This window comes from Tauraco erythrolophus, chromosome 1 (genome assembly GCF_009769465.1).
Source record: "Tauraco erythrolophus isolate bTauEry1 chromosome 1, bTauEry1.pri, whole genome shotgun sequence".
In the NCBI taxonomy this organism is placed as follows: domain Eukaryota; kingdom Metazoa; phylum Chordata; class Aves; order Musophagiformes; family Musophagidae; genus Tauraco; species Tauraco erythrolophus.
This window is the reverse complement of record NC_141465.1, coordinates 111,642,235-111,659,173: the sequence shown is the minus strand read 5'-3', so window position 1 is coordinate 111,659,173 and position 16,939 is coordinate 111,642,235. Positions and strand designations below refer to the sequence as shown.

At 44.9% G+C, this 16,939-nt stretch overlaps 2 protein-coding genes across 3 annotated transcripts in view; one reads left to right on the top strand and one right to left on the bottom strand.

The window, feature by feature from the left end:
- BRCA2 (BRCA2 DNA repair associated) overlaps positions 1-1,408 on the top strand; it is a 42,590-nt gene extending 41,182 nt beyond the window's left edge. Inside the window, 1 exon segment of the mRNA XM_009988085.2 lies at positions 764-1,408. Within this exon segment, the coding sequence (XP_009986387.2) occupies positions 764-1,408 (645 nt within the window).
- N4BP2L1 (NEDD4 binding protein 2 like 1) lies at positions 1,257-16,890 on the bottom strand. Of its 2 annotated transcripts, none has more exons than XM_086621149.1 (5): positions 16,769-16,890; positions 9,797-9,921; positions 8,895-8,983; positions 6,193-6,269; positions 1,257-3,924 (listed from the first exon to the last, which is right to left on the bottom strand). In XM_086621149.1, the coding sequence occupies exons 1-5, from the start codon at positions 16,888-16,890 to the stop codon at positions 3,696-3,698; spliced, it is 642 nt and encodes a 213-aa protein (XP_086477275.1). In that variant the 3' UTR covers positions 1,257-3,695. The 2 variants fall into 2 exon arrangements, with proteins under 2 accessions (XP_086477275.1, XP_086477283.1); XM_086621157.1 differs by lacking the exon at positions 16,769-16,890 and adding an exon at positions 10,164-10,414 and having other exon boundaries at positions 1,258-3,924.
- Positions 16,891-16,939: the final 49 nt, after the last annotated feature.

Below are 16,939 nucleotides of genomic sequence, written 5' to 3'. Positions count from 1 at the left end.
AATAGTACCCACGTCTCCCACGAAGGCTGCTGGTGGCAAGTTGTTCCTGATGTGGAGTACTGACTGCAGTCAGAACAAAATTTTTTCCTGCCACTAGTTGCGAGGGAGGTGGAAACACCTCAATTCCTGGAGACTAAATTTAAGCCTGTAGGGCATCCTTTTCCTTTTCAGAGAGAGTGCTGATATTTATTTCTGAAGGTTTCGTTTATATCCATTTATTAAATGTACTGACCAAGTTAAAAGAAATGAGACATGAAAGGAGTCCCTGAGTTAAGCATGTGTTTGAATGATTTGCTGTGCAGCACCTATCTTATGTGCATTGTTATCTTCAAGTTTTTTGCTCTATGTTCTATCCCTTTTTCCTTCAGTGTTTTTGTTGTTGTTGTTGTTTTTCCCTATGTAACAACCTGTTGAGGATATATCCAATGCAGTAGAAGACATAACACCTTTTTGAGTGCTTTGGTTTCTTACTACCTGGCACAGAAAAATTCCCATACATTTTGCTTAGACCTCAGAAACAGAATGTAAATGTGCTGCCTTAATGTACATGTAAACAGTGATTTATCAGGCATCAATATTGGAAAGAATAATATCAGTCACCATCAGAAGATACCAAACTAAAGTTAAGTTGAACATGAATGATGACATAGGTTTTTTTTTTTTCCAGTACCAGTTTTTTTTTTCCTGTTTATGGAAGTAATAGAGGAAGCTAATGAAACAGGACATTCTATTCAACATATAAAACTTATCTCTTTTTAACTAGATCTCTTCTAAGATTGAAATAAAGCATCCAAGCCCTTTGTCAACTAGCACACCGAATATGAAACTTGTCAGACAAGGGTCAGCAAAAACACCTTCATCTTCTACAGTTAATGAAGACCATCCCAAAAACAGCAAAAAGAGAAAAGCTATGGACTTCCTCAGTTGCATACCTGCCCCTCCACCACTGACACCAATGTGTTCAATCATTTCTCCATCCTTAAAAAAAGCATTTCAGCCTCCACGAAGTTTGAGTTTACCGCGTAGCAAGTCCTCAAAAGAAACAAATCAGAATATTGGTCATGCCACCCCCTGTAGAAGATTGAGAGAAACTGTCCATCTTCATGAGAACGACCTGGTTGCCGATGAAGAACTTGCAATGATTAATACACAAGCACTCATGAATAATTTACCAGAAGAAAAGAAGATTGATTATGTAAATGAAAACAGCAGTACAATAGCTACAAATTTATCTGATGATCTGACTATCTGACCCAAAAATAGTTCCAGGTCTGCTGGGAAAGCAAATAACTCATCAAAAAGCAGTTCTGAAGTAGCTGAGGCTCTTCAGAAAGATACAAAGGAGCCTGAGGACTCGCTACCAGCCTGCAGAATGCTGCAAAGACAAAGCCCCCGAAAATGCTACTAAATGCACATGTACAGTATTGTATATATTTCAAATTCAAATTATTTTTACACTTTGTACATTAAATCCTGATTGTATTTAATAAAGCTGTAATACAAAAACAAGGACTCATGAAATGATGTTTCATCTGCAAAATAATTTGGAGTTCAATAATTATACATTTCTCACACAAACACATATTGCACAATAGCATTGGTGTGGCTGCAGGTTTGATGACATTTTATAGGCCATTGTTTTATTCTGATCTGTTCTTAAATTACTGCAGGATCTTTGTTTCAATCTAAAGCAATCAGTTTTGTTACTCTCTGTAGTATTAGAAGAGTTGTTGAGCTGTCAGAAGTAGCATAGAGCAAAATAAAGAATTCTAATTTTATTGTTACCAAACATAACATTTTAGTTCTGCAATATTCTGCCACAGTTCTTGTACTTTTCTGCTCAAACTTTCCGTGTAGGGCTAAAGAACAGCTCTGATGATTTGATTCTTAGTAAAATGCCACACAAAGGTATTAATGATAGATCCTTGGTCAGTGTTGCTGAGCTGCTGCTCAAAGAAGCACTTGAGGCCACAGCATCACGAAAAATAATCAGATCTTTCTTTGATTTCATCACTAGATCTTTCTGCTGGGGGTGAGTTAGTACTTGAATTCATTACTTCGTTCTCATTAACTTCAGCAGGTGAAGCTTCTCAGAATTGGAGTTTCTCCACTGGAGAGAGAAACAGTCCTGCTCGACCAGCTGCCCCTTGCGCTGCTGCTTCCCACCAGGCATGGGTCAAAGGAGGGAGAATGTTTCAGAGCTGAGACCACCAGCTTCCCACTTGGCAACCCTTCAAGGGTCCTGTGCCAGTCACGTGGCTCAAGTGCTGAACTGGAGGTGGCTCCTGTGACCAAGCTGGACATTTAGCAGGACTGGAGAACTGTACTGGGCTGACACAAGCTTGCTGATAGCTCTAAACCTTTGTGCAGTACTGCAGAGCCAGGTTCCTTAGGGCCCTAGTTCACAATTATTTGTCATGATGATAATTCTTCTTCAAATGCAGCTTGAGTAGAAAATGCAGTTCATCTCGTACATCTCCTGAAGACATCTTGATCTGCCCAGAAGCAGCCTGTTTCTTTATACCTCTTATAATGCTTTCTCTGCTGAATTGCTAGATGAATACCAGCTGTACCCATATTTCTTCATGTCCAATGTGAGCCGTCTTCATCTCCTACTGCAAAATAACTCAACTCCTGTCTTCTTCTATAAGCACTGTCTAGTAATCCACACTTACTTAAAAAAAATTACTGTCACAAATGCTGAGTTTTTAAAATGTTTGATGAGGCTTCTTGATGAGGACATAATCAGCAGAATTTAATGATCTGGATGGAACTACTGCAGGAGAGGTTCTTTTCTCACCCATTGGTGGCTTCTCAGCACTTAGTGATGGAAGGGGGTGATTTCTCCCCTTACAAGAACTTTTTTTTTTTCCTTTCTCCTGAAGTCATTATTTTGTATTTCTGAGTTAGTCTGGGTATTTGGTAGCCTTGTGCTTCAGCTATTCCGAGCTGCTCCTGTAGCCCTGTTCCTACTTAGAAGTTAATAAGCAGTAGCCTAACACTAATGTTTCCTTTTAGGAGCCTCCATATATGGACTCAGCTCAGGATCAGTTGAACTCCTATGTCTTGGCACAGTTTGGTGTGTTTTGCCTCCAGGCTGTAGCAGCTGTTTGGCTGTGACAGAGCTGAGGTAAGACCAGCATGAATCCAGACAGCAGAGCTGTGGATAGAGAAGAGCATCACATCTTGCTACAATCTGTTACAGCTATGTTTTCCACCAGTCACTTTGCGTCTCTAAAAGTTGCAGTAATGCTGTAGGCAAGATGGAGTGGGAAGATACGAAAGGCATCCAGCCAGATACAAAGTATTAAAATGGCAAGAAATTACAAGTGCATGGAGAAGGAATTGGCCACATGGCCTGTAAGAAAGAATTCAGAAATGTCTATTGTCCTCTATTAGTGTCAGAGTGTGATGCAGGGAAAACAAACCCAAAAAGCACATGGCATCAGCCAGTAAATTTCACCATAAGCTTGAATGGCTTTTTGTGGAGGAAGAGGCATGAGAGGGAGTTCAGTTTGTACTGGAGACAGTAGGTCGGTCATGATCATAATCCAGTGACATTTGAAGATTTGTAAGAAATAGAATTTAGAAATGTAGTAGAAAAATACAAGAATAAAAAACGGTTTAGAATAAAAAAAGTAAAACTAGAGACTTTTGTACCCTGATAACTAAAATACACCGAGGAATCCACCTCTTCAGTTAAAACGCATGTTGTTGGTACGTGCCACGTGAGGTCTTCTGCTTGAGAAGGCTGGAGGCGGGTTGGAACGGGTGCCCACGCTGTAAGCTGCATTCGGTCTACTGGAGCTTCTCTCATCTCTGCTTGGTTTTTCCGAGTGAAGAACGCTGTGGAAGGTAACATTGTGCTCGTATTGTTCTTTCATCTGTTGTATCTTTTCTCGAGGGACATGGTGAATATTTCTTCTGTAGAGTCAACATTAACAGAAAATACAAGTATTTAGCTGCCAATGTATTAGATTGCGAAGGTTCCTGGTATGTTCAAGATAATGGTTCATGTCCCCACTGATCCATTTCTAGCCCCTTTTTGCCAAATTGTTCCTCACTTCCACCTACTTAAAAATACTTTTGTGACTGCTGAAAAATGTAAATGCCAGTATTTTCGTGGGCAACTGGGACATAAGAAGTTAGGCATGCTTGGGAGTGAAAGAGCTATGTAGAAGATCTGTGCATTATTATATAGGTTTTGGTGCTAATGGCTTGTTAGCCTCAGGGTGAGCTTTTGTAACTTCGGAGAAACACAGACAAGGGCTGTGGGTAGCCCAGACACTGACTCGTGATCAACAAGGGTAGAGGTCAAAGCCTGTTGTTGCTTTGTCTGAGTGCCAGTGGGGAAAAAATATCACACCTGATCACACGCTCCAGGGCAGGTTTGTAAATGATGGTAAGTCTGAGAAGGAGAGAAGCAATGCTCCAATGTGCTGGGCTTTCTGGACTGACCAGAGACAGCTGCAGTCTCTCAACACATTAGTGGGAACAGTTTTTCTGAAGACCACCAGGGATTTCTGCTTGTCTGTGAGTTTGCAAACTCTGAGTATCTGTGGTTTTGTCAGTTAGCTCTGTTTGGCATAATTCATCATCTAGAATCTGAGTTTGTCCTGCATCTGCATTTTCAAAGCCTTGTGGTGTGCAAATCCTGCATGGCTCAACATGTTTTTCCCTGGTGAAATTAAGGTGACAGTAACACAGCAGGCCCCTGGCTGCAGCATCCTGCTTGTGAAGGGGGCACGGCGTCCTCCAGCAGCCTGTGCCTGGGACCAGCAACCGGCACAAACCCTATTGCCAGGAAAGACACAATGTGGAACCAGCCTGGAGGCACCAGCCTTCAGCTGTCCCTGAATCATTTGCCAAAGAGCTGCTTCAAACAGTGTATTTGAATTAGCTTTACAGGGCTACTGTAAAAAGCCGACTTGTTTCAAAGGGTTAATAAATCAAAACACAAGTCACCGAGTAGCTCAGCCTACACTGATTACTGGTGAAACCTGCCTCTGCAGTGATGCCCTACAAGTGGCTCCCAGATGGTGCTGGGGAAGGAAGAGCTGACACTTGTGGTTGTCAAAGGAGGTGATTCTGCCCTCTATTCTGCTCTTGTGAGACCCCACCTGGAATATTGCGTTCAGCTCTAGAGTTCCCAGCACAAGAAGGACATGGAGCTACTGGAGCGGGTCCAGAGGAGGGCCACAAAGATGATCCCAGGACTGGAGCACCACTGCTATGAAGACAGGCTGAGAGAGCTGGGGTTGTTAGCAGCTGGGGCTGCTAAGGCTGTTGATGTCCTCGCTTATCTTCAGCCCCAAGCTATCTGCTGCCATCTGCCATGTCCTGCCTCGCCCTGGAGCCACAAGCACTCTGGGCCACAGCCCTCTGTCATGCACAAAAAGGAGCTGTGCTGACATTTGACGAGAGTTCCCAGCTTGTACAAAGCAAATCAATTGGAAGAAAGTACCCATGCCGTGCTTCCTTGTGATAACAAGTAAATCAGCACGTGTTACCTTCAGGATCAAGTAGACAGGTGTGCACTTGCCCCTGTAACAGTGTCTACAGCTGGTTGGTTAAAGGCTAGAAAATTACCCTGCATGGAGGTTTTTTGTGATTCAACAATTAACCATGTAGCCACTAGCCAAATATCCTACTTAGAGCCATATTTGGCTGCCTCTATATCCTCCCACATTATGCAGAGTTGATACAGTCATTTTGTGTGTGTGTGTGTGTGTGTGTGTGTGTAAGATCCTCTAGCACCTCAGTTCTAGACCACGCTTAGTGTAGCATCCCACCATGCTACGCAAGACAATCTTTGTTATCGGTAGGTGTTTTAAGGACAGAAGTCTGAATTTTGCCTGTAGTGCTTAGATGTAGTTTTGTGCCCAAACATTGAGAGTGTTGCTCAAAACACAGAATGAAAATCAGGATTCCTGCCCCAAGAAGCTTGCAGTGTAAATCCATGCTTCAGAGAGGCTGCTTTTTCTACTGCCTGACTCACATCAGCATGGCCAGGCTCTTCCAGGGCTGAAATCCCTGCAGATCAGGTACTGAGTAACAGAAATTACCCACAACAATCTTTCTGTTGTCATTTACTAGGTTACTTTTTAGGGTGTATGAAGAAGGCTGATCTTCCTCAGAGCTCATCAATAAAATGAGCAGCTGTCTGCTATGTCAAAGAGAAAAAAGTTGTACCTTGCCAGTTCTCGAACATTGAACTTCCAGGGTGTATCCGGTTCTTGAAATATAACTTCGTATCTATTTTCACGTGCCTGAAGAAGGACACAGAAGGCTTAGATGTATGGCTGCCGAGCTTAGGAAGAGCCCATCTGCCAGACCCCCCTGAGATTTTACCTGGCCAAGAGATGTATCATATGTATCAGGAGCCAGAAAGAGAAAGATAACCATGACTCCCATCAAGGCGCTGGTCTGAACCCCAGCTAGTTCATTTCCCTTCTACATCAAAGAATTTGGGTCTCCCAACAATATCTGGTCAGCATTGCCCTCAGACCTCATCCCCCATGGCAACAGCATCCTTGCACTTGAACTCTCTGGAAGTCACAGGTGGTTCAAGAACTGAAGTAATGCAATGTGTGCTGGCAGCCCAGAAAGCCAACCATATCCTGGGCTGCATCAAAAGGAGCGTGACCAGCAGGTCAAGGGAGGTGATTCTGCCCCTCTACTCTGCTCTCATCAGACCCCACCTGGAATACTGTGTTCAGCTCTGGAGTCCCCAACACAAGAAGGACATGGAGCTGCTGGAGCGGGTCCAGAGGAGGGCCACAAAGATGATCCGAGGGCTGGAGCGCCTCTCCTATGAAGACAGGCTGAGAAAGTTGGGGCTGTTCAGCCTGGAGAAGAGAAGGCTCCGAGGTGATCTTATTGCAGCCTTCCAGTACTTAAAGGGGGCCTACAGGAAAGCTGGAGAGGGACTTTTGACAAGGGCGTGTAGTGATAGGACAAGGGGCAATGGATTTAAACTGAAAGAAGGCAGATTTAGGTTAGATATAAGGAAGAAATTTTTCACTCTGAGGGTGGTGAGGCAGTGGAACAGGTTGCCCAGAGGAGTTGTGGATGCCCCATCCCTGGAAGTGTTCAAGACCAGGTTGGACGAGGCTTTGAGCAACCTGGTGTAGTGGAGGGTGTCCCTGCCCATGGCAGGGGAGTTGGAACTAGATGATCTTTGAGGTCCCTTCCAACCCAAACCATTCTATGATTCTATGAACTACAGGTTGGCCACACTAGTCTGGAGCTTCTGGGAGTGTGAGGTTAACATCTTATCAGCCATGCTATTTGCAGCCACTGAGTCTACAGGCCTCCATTTTTTTTCAAGGTAAAGCAACATATTTGTGTGTGTATCATAGAATCATAGAATCATAGAATGGTTAGGGCTGGAAGGGACCTTCAAAGGTCATCTAGTCCAACCCCCCTGCAAGGAACAGGGATATCTCCAACTAGATCAGGTTGCTCAGGGCCTCGTCCAACCGGGCCTTGAACGTCTCCAGGGATGGAGCATCCACCACCTCTCTGGGCAACCTGTTCCAGTGTTCTACAACTCTCATGGTAAAAAATTTTTTCCTAATATCCAACCTGAATCTACCTCCCTCTATTTTAAAACCATTACCCCTTGTCCTATCACAACAGGCCCTCCTGAACAGCCTCTCCCCATCTTTCCTGTAGGCCCCCTTGAGGTACTGGAAGACCGCTATAAGGTCACCCCGGAGCCTCCTCTTCTCCAGGCTGAACAGCCCTAACTCTTTCAGCCTGTCCTCATAGGAAAGGTGCTCCAGCCCTCTTATCATCTTCGTGGCCCTCCTCTGGACCCTCTCCAACTGGTCCATGTCCTTCTTATGTTGGGGGCTCCAGAACTGGACGCAGTACTCCAGGTGAGGTCTCACGAGGGCAGAGTAGAGGGGAAGAATCACCTCCCTCGACCTGCTGGCCACGCTCCTCTTGATGCAGCCCAGGATGCGGTTGGCCTTCTGGGCCGCAAGAGCACATTGCCGGCTCATATTGAGCTTCTCGTCCACCAGTACTCCCAAGCCCTTCTCCTCAGGGCTGCTCTCGATAATGTGTGTGTACACACACACACATAAATACACATATACCTGTACGTGTATATCTATTTAATACAATTATCGATTGCTTTTGTTTCAATTTGGGTGAAAGGAGGCAGAGAAATCTGTTGACCTTTTCACATCTTGCTCATCTCTGTAGTCTCTCACTTGCCTCCCAGTCACCTACAGCATTTACAACTGCCGCTGGAGTGCCATGTCCAGCCTTTCCAGCACCACTATTAATTTCTGACTCTTTTCCAGCACCACTATTAATTCCTGCCTCTTTTGTGCTTCCACACAAACAATAATCAGATGCAAATTTTTTAACTGTCAAGACCATAACCTAAGAACAGAAGCAGACAGGCCACATTATGAAACTGTTCTAAAAATACTGTCATCTCTGCCAGAACTTCTGAGAAGAGACACAAAGGCATCTCTGAAGACTCTTTATGGTGTATTTTCCACAAGTCATAAAATAAAATTTTAAGTCATATCTTGACATACTTGTCAACGAATAGTTTGGGAACTGTTCAATTCATGTCACTACTGAGGAAGGAGATGAAATCCTGATTGCCAAGAGAAAGAGGGCAAGTTCAAAGACACCTAATCTTTTCAAGTAATTTTGCCTTCACTGAGGCTTATAGCCGACTAGACAAAACAACTACACTGGCACCTCTTCCCCTGCTTACTCACAGTATTAATCATTAACTATAATTAGAGAACTAAGGGCAAATGAAAATAATTATTTTTAGCCATGTTACGAACTGTTTCAGTTAGATCATCTCTTAAAAAAATGACATAGCTGAGCACAGAAAAGCAATAAATCAGAGCTTTCCCTACCATGATCACGTATGGCTTCATTTCCCAAGCATGGATGTTGGTGTTATCAATAATAACTGGGCTTTTCCCATTCTTCATTGCCTTACGTGCTGCAATGTAACACATTAAGTAAAGCTGACATGTATTAAATAACAGACTGAGTCAGGTCTTACTAGCCCCAAAGCGTCCTTTCTTTGCTCTCTGCTAGCACACTTGGTTCCCCACCAGACATGGGTTTTTGGCTACCACCTGAATGCAAGCAGAGGTCAGTGCCCAGCAGGCGCTCCACTGGAGGAGGTGATGCAGCTGCTGCTGTGCTCAGTAGGAAGATGTGAACCTCTCGTAGAACATACTTAGCAGTATCATGGCACCAGGTATTTACAACAGCTAAAAATGACTGTTATGTGCAAAGGATCCCCGTTACATGATCTCAGAGTGTTCTCCAGTGCTAGAAATACATTCAGTGCACAGCCACAAAAGGATGTTACCTTCTTCTCCCTGAAGTAAAGACCTGGGTTTTTTCGTTCTCAAACTTATAAGTAGGTTTGCAAGTTTTCCTCCTGGCTGTCACTAACTCCCCCTTGTAACACCCACTTCCAAGTCAGAACAGACCTTTAAGAAGCGTCTGAAGGACGCAGTGCATGCAGCTGCAGTGAGCAGCTGCTGGGCTGGTATTTGCATGCCACCCACTGTTACCAAGTTTTAGCAGTGCTACCTAATAGTCACCATTTTACTTTCTAAAATAACATCTATCAATCACCACCACCATTTTTTCATTTATAAATTTCTCTCTTACGAGTCAGAACTTAGTGCATACTGCAGTGTATGACACCACTTGGAGACATTTTATTCTGGGGGCTAAGTTTCAAGACAGACTGAAAAGCAAAACTATTCTGCAAAACCCCTGGATTGAGTTCAGTTACCTCTCTTTTGGTTCCATTTGTGTGCATCCTCTAGGAAGTCAGGCTCAAACACATATACACCATTTTCGATAAAGAAGTCATCAGTACTAAGAACTACAGCGCTGGGATAGTCACGTTTCAGTTGTCTGGGGAAAAAAAAAAAGAGATGAAAGGATTAGTATATGCTAACACATGCCTTTAATAGAGACCATTAAATCAAGAGTCGTATGAATGCTCTACAAATATGCACAGTGCTTCATTTGAAAAATCCCAGCTTAAAGGATCTGAAAGTAATATAACCACTAGATGCCCACGGAGGGTGGATGCATGTCCTGCCATAAGGTGACCAGCCAGTGACTGGCTCTAGGAGGTGGAAGTGCTGGCTTACATGGTGGTTTGAATACGAAGCACTCCTCTGCTAGTCCTTAGAGAACCTAAAAAAAAAAAATCTTCATGCAAAATTGTGTTCCCATTTTTGTGTAATCCAGACTTATTAGTGTCCATAGACTGAATTGTCTATTTTTTTTCAATCAAGGGAACGTCGTAGGGGGCAGGGAATCTCTGCAACAAGTCAGGGAGAGCCCATGGCCCAAAACGTCTCTGGGAAAGAAAGTAAGGCCAATCCAGAAACCTGGTGGCTCTCAGACATGAATGCCACTGCCCTGCTATCTCACACCACACATGGTCTCCAGTCCCTGGGACTCATTTCAACTTGTCTGATAAAACACTTCTCTTCCATCGCCATATGCTGCAAAACAACTATTTCTCAACGTCTTATCTAACTGAGCAAGAGCAAGGGAAAAGGTGCCTCTAGGTTATCGGCAAAAAAACGGACACACAGGAAGAAAAGGCTTAATTCTGTCCTCTCTAGCTCTTCCCTAACCATTTACATACCATTTTCACCCTAATCTGTCTGCTAGCAGCAATTCTTCACTAGGATTGTATGTTGCATTTAGCTGAATCAAGGTCAGCTTCTGACTTTGTTCCGCCTCCACTGTAACTTCTACCATCTGCTGATTAATTAATATTATTTCGCGTTAGCAGCCTCCCCAGAGAGCAGAGGCTCACTGCTGATGGACTGGCCAGGGCCATCGTCACAGTGCTGGGCTGTAGCCACTACGTGACATATCATTTGGCACCTACACGTCATTACCTTCTCGCTCCAAAGAGATGTTTTATTCACGTCATTACTACTGGGCAAACAGATCTAACAAAAGTCATGTTGCAAACTTCTAGCAAAAAAAAAAAAAAAATTTTTTGCTTTAATTTTAGGCCCAGGTAAAGAATTCCTATCATGAAAAGTATGGGAGCACCTAATGCTCATCTGGTTACCGTTGTGCTGATGAAGCGATAGATTCAGCTCCCACTGTAATTCAGCACCTCGCCTCTGCCGCTGCTTTACCCGGCTCTCCGCAATCTCTCCTCTAAAACACTGACTCTGCTAAAACATGCCACCCCTTTAACTACTAACATGCACATAAAATTGTACACATTAATACAAGATCTCAAGATTACTTTTTTCTTGCTCAATGTTTCCTTTAAATACTCTCAATCGATGCTAATTCTAAAAATTATTTTCTTAGTGTTTAGCTCACTACGTTTTTAACACATATATGCGCACTTGCATGAGAGCTTTGACATTAACCCTTTAAGCAATCTAAGTAGTATGTGATTATCTGTAAACTCAGCCTACTGTCCTCTTATCACTGGTAATTAGAGCAGATAAAACTTGTGCTTCAAAGATGTGAAAATATGGCACAATGTGCTAAGAACTATGATTTACTGTCACATTTGCTATTCATACAAAACAAACTCCTACTAACAGCAACATAAGAAAACGTTAAGTAGGGAAAAAGAAGATGTTTTACCTTCTGCCTATTTTGCTGATTTTAACTTTCAGCTTTCTAAAACAACCACGCTGACACTAAAGTTTACAGCTGTTTTCTGTAATCCCCTATTGTCCGTGAAGCTGAAAAAAATCCTGTTTCTTCTGTCTATTAGAATTTCAAAGAACACCCAAACCTCTTCAGTATGTTCCTTGAGAAATAAGCCTTCTACGATCTACACAGGACCACAAGTTGGTTTAGAAGAAAGGTTTTACATAATCATACCAGGCTCCTAATCACTGTAAGCAATAAAAATGCCTATATTTTAGCAAAATATACACCAGCTATGGAAAATGGGAGGACTTGTGACCAGAGTTATTAACTAATAAATTTTGAGCAGCACTGTAAAAAGAAAATTACCCCTTCCTGTTAGATCCATATGCCTAAAGCATAGTAAAGAGGAAAAGAAAAATGAAATCTCTTTGGAAAATCAAAGGGTACATATGAGCTACGTTTGCTTGTTTAAAAAAAGCCACTGAACTTCACGTGCTGCACTGTGATAAGCAGGATCTGTCAAAGGTTCAGTATGAGTTTGCCTACTTGGGACGTTTAATTGCACAGTGCTACAGCTCTCTAACTGGCAGTAGATAGATACAAAATACAGTATACTCTGTGTCTTGATAAAGTAAAGTTTGGTGCTGTTCAGAGAATAGGAAGGGTAAGGAAATAAGAAGAAAAAGGGGGATGTTTCCTCTGCTTGCAATAAATCTCCCCAAATCCTTTTTTCCTCCTTCCCCAAGGCAAAGCAGCTTTCCACCTTAGATACCATAGCTCATTGGACCAGTTGATACAGGGGAAAAAAAAGCTTTCAGATGCTTCTGCTCTTCTTCAGATCCGACACAACAGCAGCAAACCTCATGTGTCCGCCAGCGGGGCCTGGGAACTGACAAAGCCCCCAGAAACATCAAGCTGGGCAGAGGAGCAGCGTCGATGTCTGCCCACGCCAATCCCACCGGCAGCCCGGGTAGCAAGGACGCTCCCGAACGACGTGGTGTCTTGGCTAGTGTCGGTGCATGCTCGTCTGCTCTCACCCTGGTCAAGTGTACGATGGCTGCTGAGATTAAAAAAAGGAGAATCTTTCTGTTGAAAATACAACTGTGTTTCTGTGTGACCACAGTAGATTGTAACAGCCACCTCGGTGAACAGATGGGTGGGTTTAGCATCCCTTGTGTTCTTCATCTGAGGATCTGTTCCTGTGATTTATACGGGTTTTAAGTCCCCTTTTTTCTAAATAGCATCTTCAGTGCTTTCAAACATTCATTTCGGATTTTAACTGTATATATAGACAACAAAATAATTACTCAGGTTTTCAACTAACTGGATGCATTAGAGTACTTGGGAAAAGTCTCCATGATCACTATCATTGGAAATTAAAAAAAAATCTGTAACTATATTTCATAGGCGGCCACATTTTTCCATAAGAAAATTTGTAAATAAATTAATTTCTGATCAGAGCCTGGTAAGCAGAGTGGAGGGAACATTTTCAGTGCTCAGAAGGCAACGGAGCAGTACGTCAGGCAGATCTCAGAGCCGGTAAATTCTCAAGCTACTTCCAACGTTAACGGAGGTCAGAACATGTACACACTGATGTCACATGCAACCACTCGCTCTGGTCGCTATTCCTAACACTAAGCGTTCCTGTGGCATTTAAAAGCCTTTACTTTCAGCAGAAACTCGGAACTATGAGATGTGGAGCGCACGCCCAGCACTACCAGCTGACTGCTGCGTTGTAACAGCTTCTCGTGCCCTGAGGACTTTGGCCCGGTGGGAGCCTGCCAGCTCATGGCCGCGTTGTTGGCAGAGCCCGGACGCGCCTTTGTGTCGCACCCGCGGGGTGAGAGCAGCGGCTGCAGTTTGTAAAGCAAGAGGCTGCACGTCGTATTTGATAAACGCATTCGGGAGAACCACCTGAAGCATCTTTATGCAAAGGGAAACGATGATGTGTTGCCACCTGGAAGCAGGAGCTGCAGAGCGGAGAAGCCAAGTCCATGAGCCCTGTCTGAGCAGGAAGGCTTTAGTGGGGTGGGATGGCTGGGAGCAGCAGTGAGGCTGGCAGTGCCAGGACAAACGGGGAAAATACAACAGAGAGAGCCGGAGAAGACATGGATGACACCAAGCAGTAATGCCTCAGTGCCACTGCATATTCTCCCTTCTGTTCTGGAAGATGCCTCACTCTGGAAGCTTCATACAGGCACAGAAGAACAAACCCATTTCAAGTGATAAATCGACAGGAGTGGCTGCAAAGTTATGTGTTTGATCATGCCCAGCCTAGCGCTTGAGCAAAACTGCTCGATAGAGGGTTCCATGTTACTCGTTGCGCATCGCAGCAATAAATTGTACATATTGTAGAAGAGCTGGAAATACAGCTACTGCGCAATAAGGAGTCTGCTGGGGAAGCAGGTATGAGCTTGCATGTGGCTCATTTGATTTTTGGAAGCATTTTTGGAAGCTATACCCACTCCTGCACCTGATGTTACAGGTGATAAAACAGCTAAAACTGTTTTCTTAAGAGTTGCCTCGGTCTGTTCGTGAAATCTGTACTGCAAAGTCAGGGTGAACGTGTTCAGAAAGGTTACACCCACCTGATGGAGGCTATTGGAAATGGAACTCCTGGCTACCTCTCTTCTGCTACGCGCTTCTGCTGGTGGTGACGTACAGTGAACAGTTAGAGGGAGCCGGTTTGGGTCACCTGAAATGTGTGGTTCAGGGAAGCATGTTCTCAACAGCGAAGCAATGGGAAAGGTTTGAAGCTTGGTGATGAGCAGACCACAACTCCTTGTTCCACCTTGACTATTCAATATAACACAGGTGGATCCTTCTCTGTCTTTTAACAGAAACTGAAAACCAGACGGGCACCGATCTGTGCCAACGTTGTGCTGCTCTGAGCTGGGGAGTGCCTGGGATGGGGAAATCATTGTAGCAAAGATGCTGTAATTAAATCTTCAAAAGCTGTATCCAAATGGTGCTGAGTGACACTGAAGGCTCAGGGAAACGAGTCGTGGACCCAAGTTTGTTCCTAGGATTGTGTGACGAACTGAAAAGGGTTCTTTCTGCCGGGGCTATCACTGAGTTGCGATATCACCAGTGATAACATTCGCAAACACTTCTGAGCACTGTGAAGATGTACAAGTTGTAAGAGAAACACTGATTGATACGAAGAATGAAGGAATGGAGGTGTGTGTGAAAGCACCAGAAGAAACAACACAGCAAAGGCAAAGAAGTCGCCTAAGATTCATGGTGTACCAAGTAAGCAACATTTGGAGGTAAAACGATGGCAGCATAGTAGCTGGCAACTGCTAGAGGACACAGTGGACCTGACCAAAACCCACCCTGGCACCACCAACGAAGAGGAACCTGAAGAGAAAGTGAAGATGGGATAAGCTGAAGGTCCTTGTTCTCTGATTTTGGGCAGACCACCTGTGCACATGGGCTCAGGGCTTGCAAGTGTTCGGCTGTGATAGCGTGAGTGAATAAAACCTGAGAGAATGGATTTGAACAGGTAAAATGATCTTTCCAAGGATTTTGAAAATAAATATAACTTTCCACCTCCAGTAGGATCTTGCACTGAGCTCTGCTGCAGTGATTTTCTGCAAACATGGCTTTGCTTAGCACGTTGTGCTTACCAACACCAAAAGGTACACAAAGCGGGAAGAGCAAATTTCAGAATTTTCTTGGCACGGTCCTTTTGTAATCCAGACAGGGTTCATGGAGAGGTACTAAACGCCGCTTTTACAGCTGCCCTTCGATCTGTGTACTGCTGAACAGCCAAATGCAGTGATACAGGGGCTAGAAACAGTGAGTTCCTCAAACATTCATCTCACAGGAAACTAAAACAATACTTACAACTGATTTTGTAATTCTGTCATTAATAATTAATTGGGTTTGACCTAAAACAAACAGGTGGGTCAGTTATTTACACGAGCTGAGAATATGGCCTCAAATCATTACCTTCTTATTGTCCTATGAGAAGACCCAAACCCTTTGAAGAAGGGGCCTGCACTTGCACGACCTCTTTAAGGAAAGACATGCATTTTGGGTGCCAGTAAAAACACAGCATTTGGCTGCTCATTAAAGAACTTGGTCTGATAGAAGTCCTGTGAGGCAGAGGGCACAGTGTGACAGGAAGGACTGTACTGGAAAGAGGAAACTGCAGATGAACCCAGTGTCTCACATAGCTTCGTGCTGCCACCTTTCACAGCTGAGCCCCTCCTGTGGCAGCCTGCGATCCCAGCACAGGTTCCTCACCCGAGTGGAGTGAGAAGACAGCGAGTGTTCTCCTGATGGAGAGTGGGTGGCAGTGGGAGTTGTGAGACACCAGAGTGTGAGATTTTGTGGTACCAGATTACAGCTACACTGCATCATGCCAACTGCAGCACCGTCTCCCAGCACTCCCCTTCTGGGTTTTTCCACCTATTTTTAAGCAGTCTCGGGAGCGTCAGGGAGCAAAACAACCTCCTCTGCCCATTTTACACACCATTACAGCTCTGACCAGGAGTGCAGGACACCAGGAAAACAGAAGTCAGAGTTATTAATTTTCACAATCAGAGAGAGGAAATGCTTTACTGTGTTTGTGATTAACCACAAAAAAAAAAAAAAAAGAAAAAAAGCACCAGTCTGGCACTTTTTAGAGAAGAAACAGCAACAACTACCTTGGCTTGTGTGATTAGCCCATCTTACTAGAAGCATCCCTTTTGGTACTGCTTGTTCAGAACAACATCCAGTCCTATAAGCAGCACATCCATACAGCAGCCACAGGTGGCTGGAGCAATAAAGCTTCGGGCCGCTTCTGAAGACAGAGGAGGTTTCCAAACTGCTCCAAGGCTCCTGGGACACTTCCACTTCCCTCCCAAGCCCGAAAATCGGCTCCGAATCGGTGCCCCGGCCGCCTCCTAAGGCGCTTTGCAGCGAGTGCTCCCCGCTCCGAGGCGGGAGCCCGGCGGGCGGAGGGGTCCGAGGCGCTGCCCCCCGCCCCGCTCCTGCTCCCGCACCCCCTCCCCACCGCGGGGCTCGGGGGCCGAACTGCAGCAGCGGGGAGCGGCGGAGAGACCGTCCCCCCGAGCCCCGCTGCCGCCGGCGCAGGCACAGGGCTGGCGAGCCGCCGCCTTACCTGGCCAGGGTGCTCTTGCCGGCGCCCGGCAGCCCCCGCAGCAGCACCAGCCTCCCGCCGAAGCGGCCCGGCGGGGGCTGCAGGCTGAGGCCCCCCAGGGCGCGGAGCAGCCGCTCATCCATCGCCCCGCCGGGCCGGGAGCAGCCGGGCCCGGCCCGCAGCGGCGGGGGG

What these genes read in the sequence shown, in the direction of transcription:
- N4BP2L1 (XM_086621149.1), bottom strand. Translation starts at nt 16,890, where the DNA reads ATGGATGAGCGGCTGCTCCGCGCCCTGGGGGGCCTCAGCCTGCAGCCC. An exon ending in GGCAAGAGCACCCTGGCCAG is followed by an intron (nt 9,922 to 16,768) that starts GTAAGGCGGCGG and finishes TTTTTTCCCCAG; the next exon opens with ACAACTGAAACGTGACTATC. An exon ending in AATGTTCGAGAACTGGCAAG is followed by an intron (nt 3,925 to 6,192) that starts GTACAACTTTTT and finishes TTGACTCTACAG; the next exon opens with AAGAAATATTCACCATGTCC.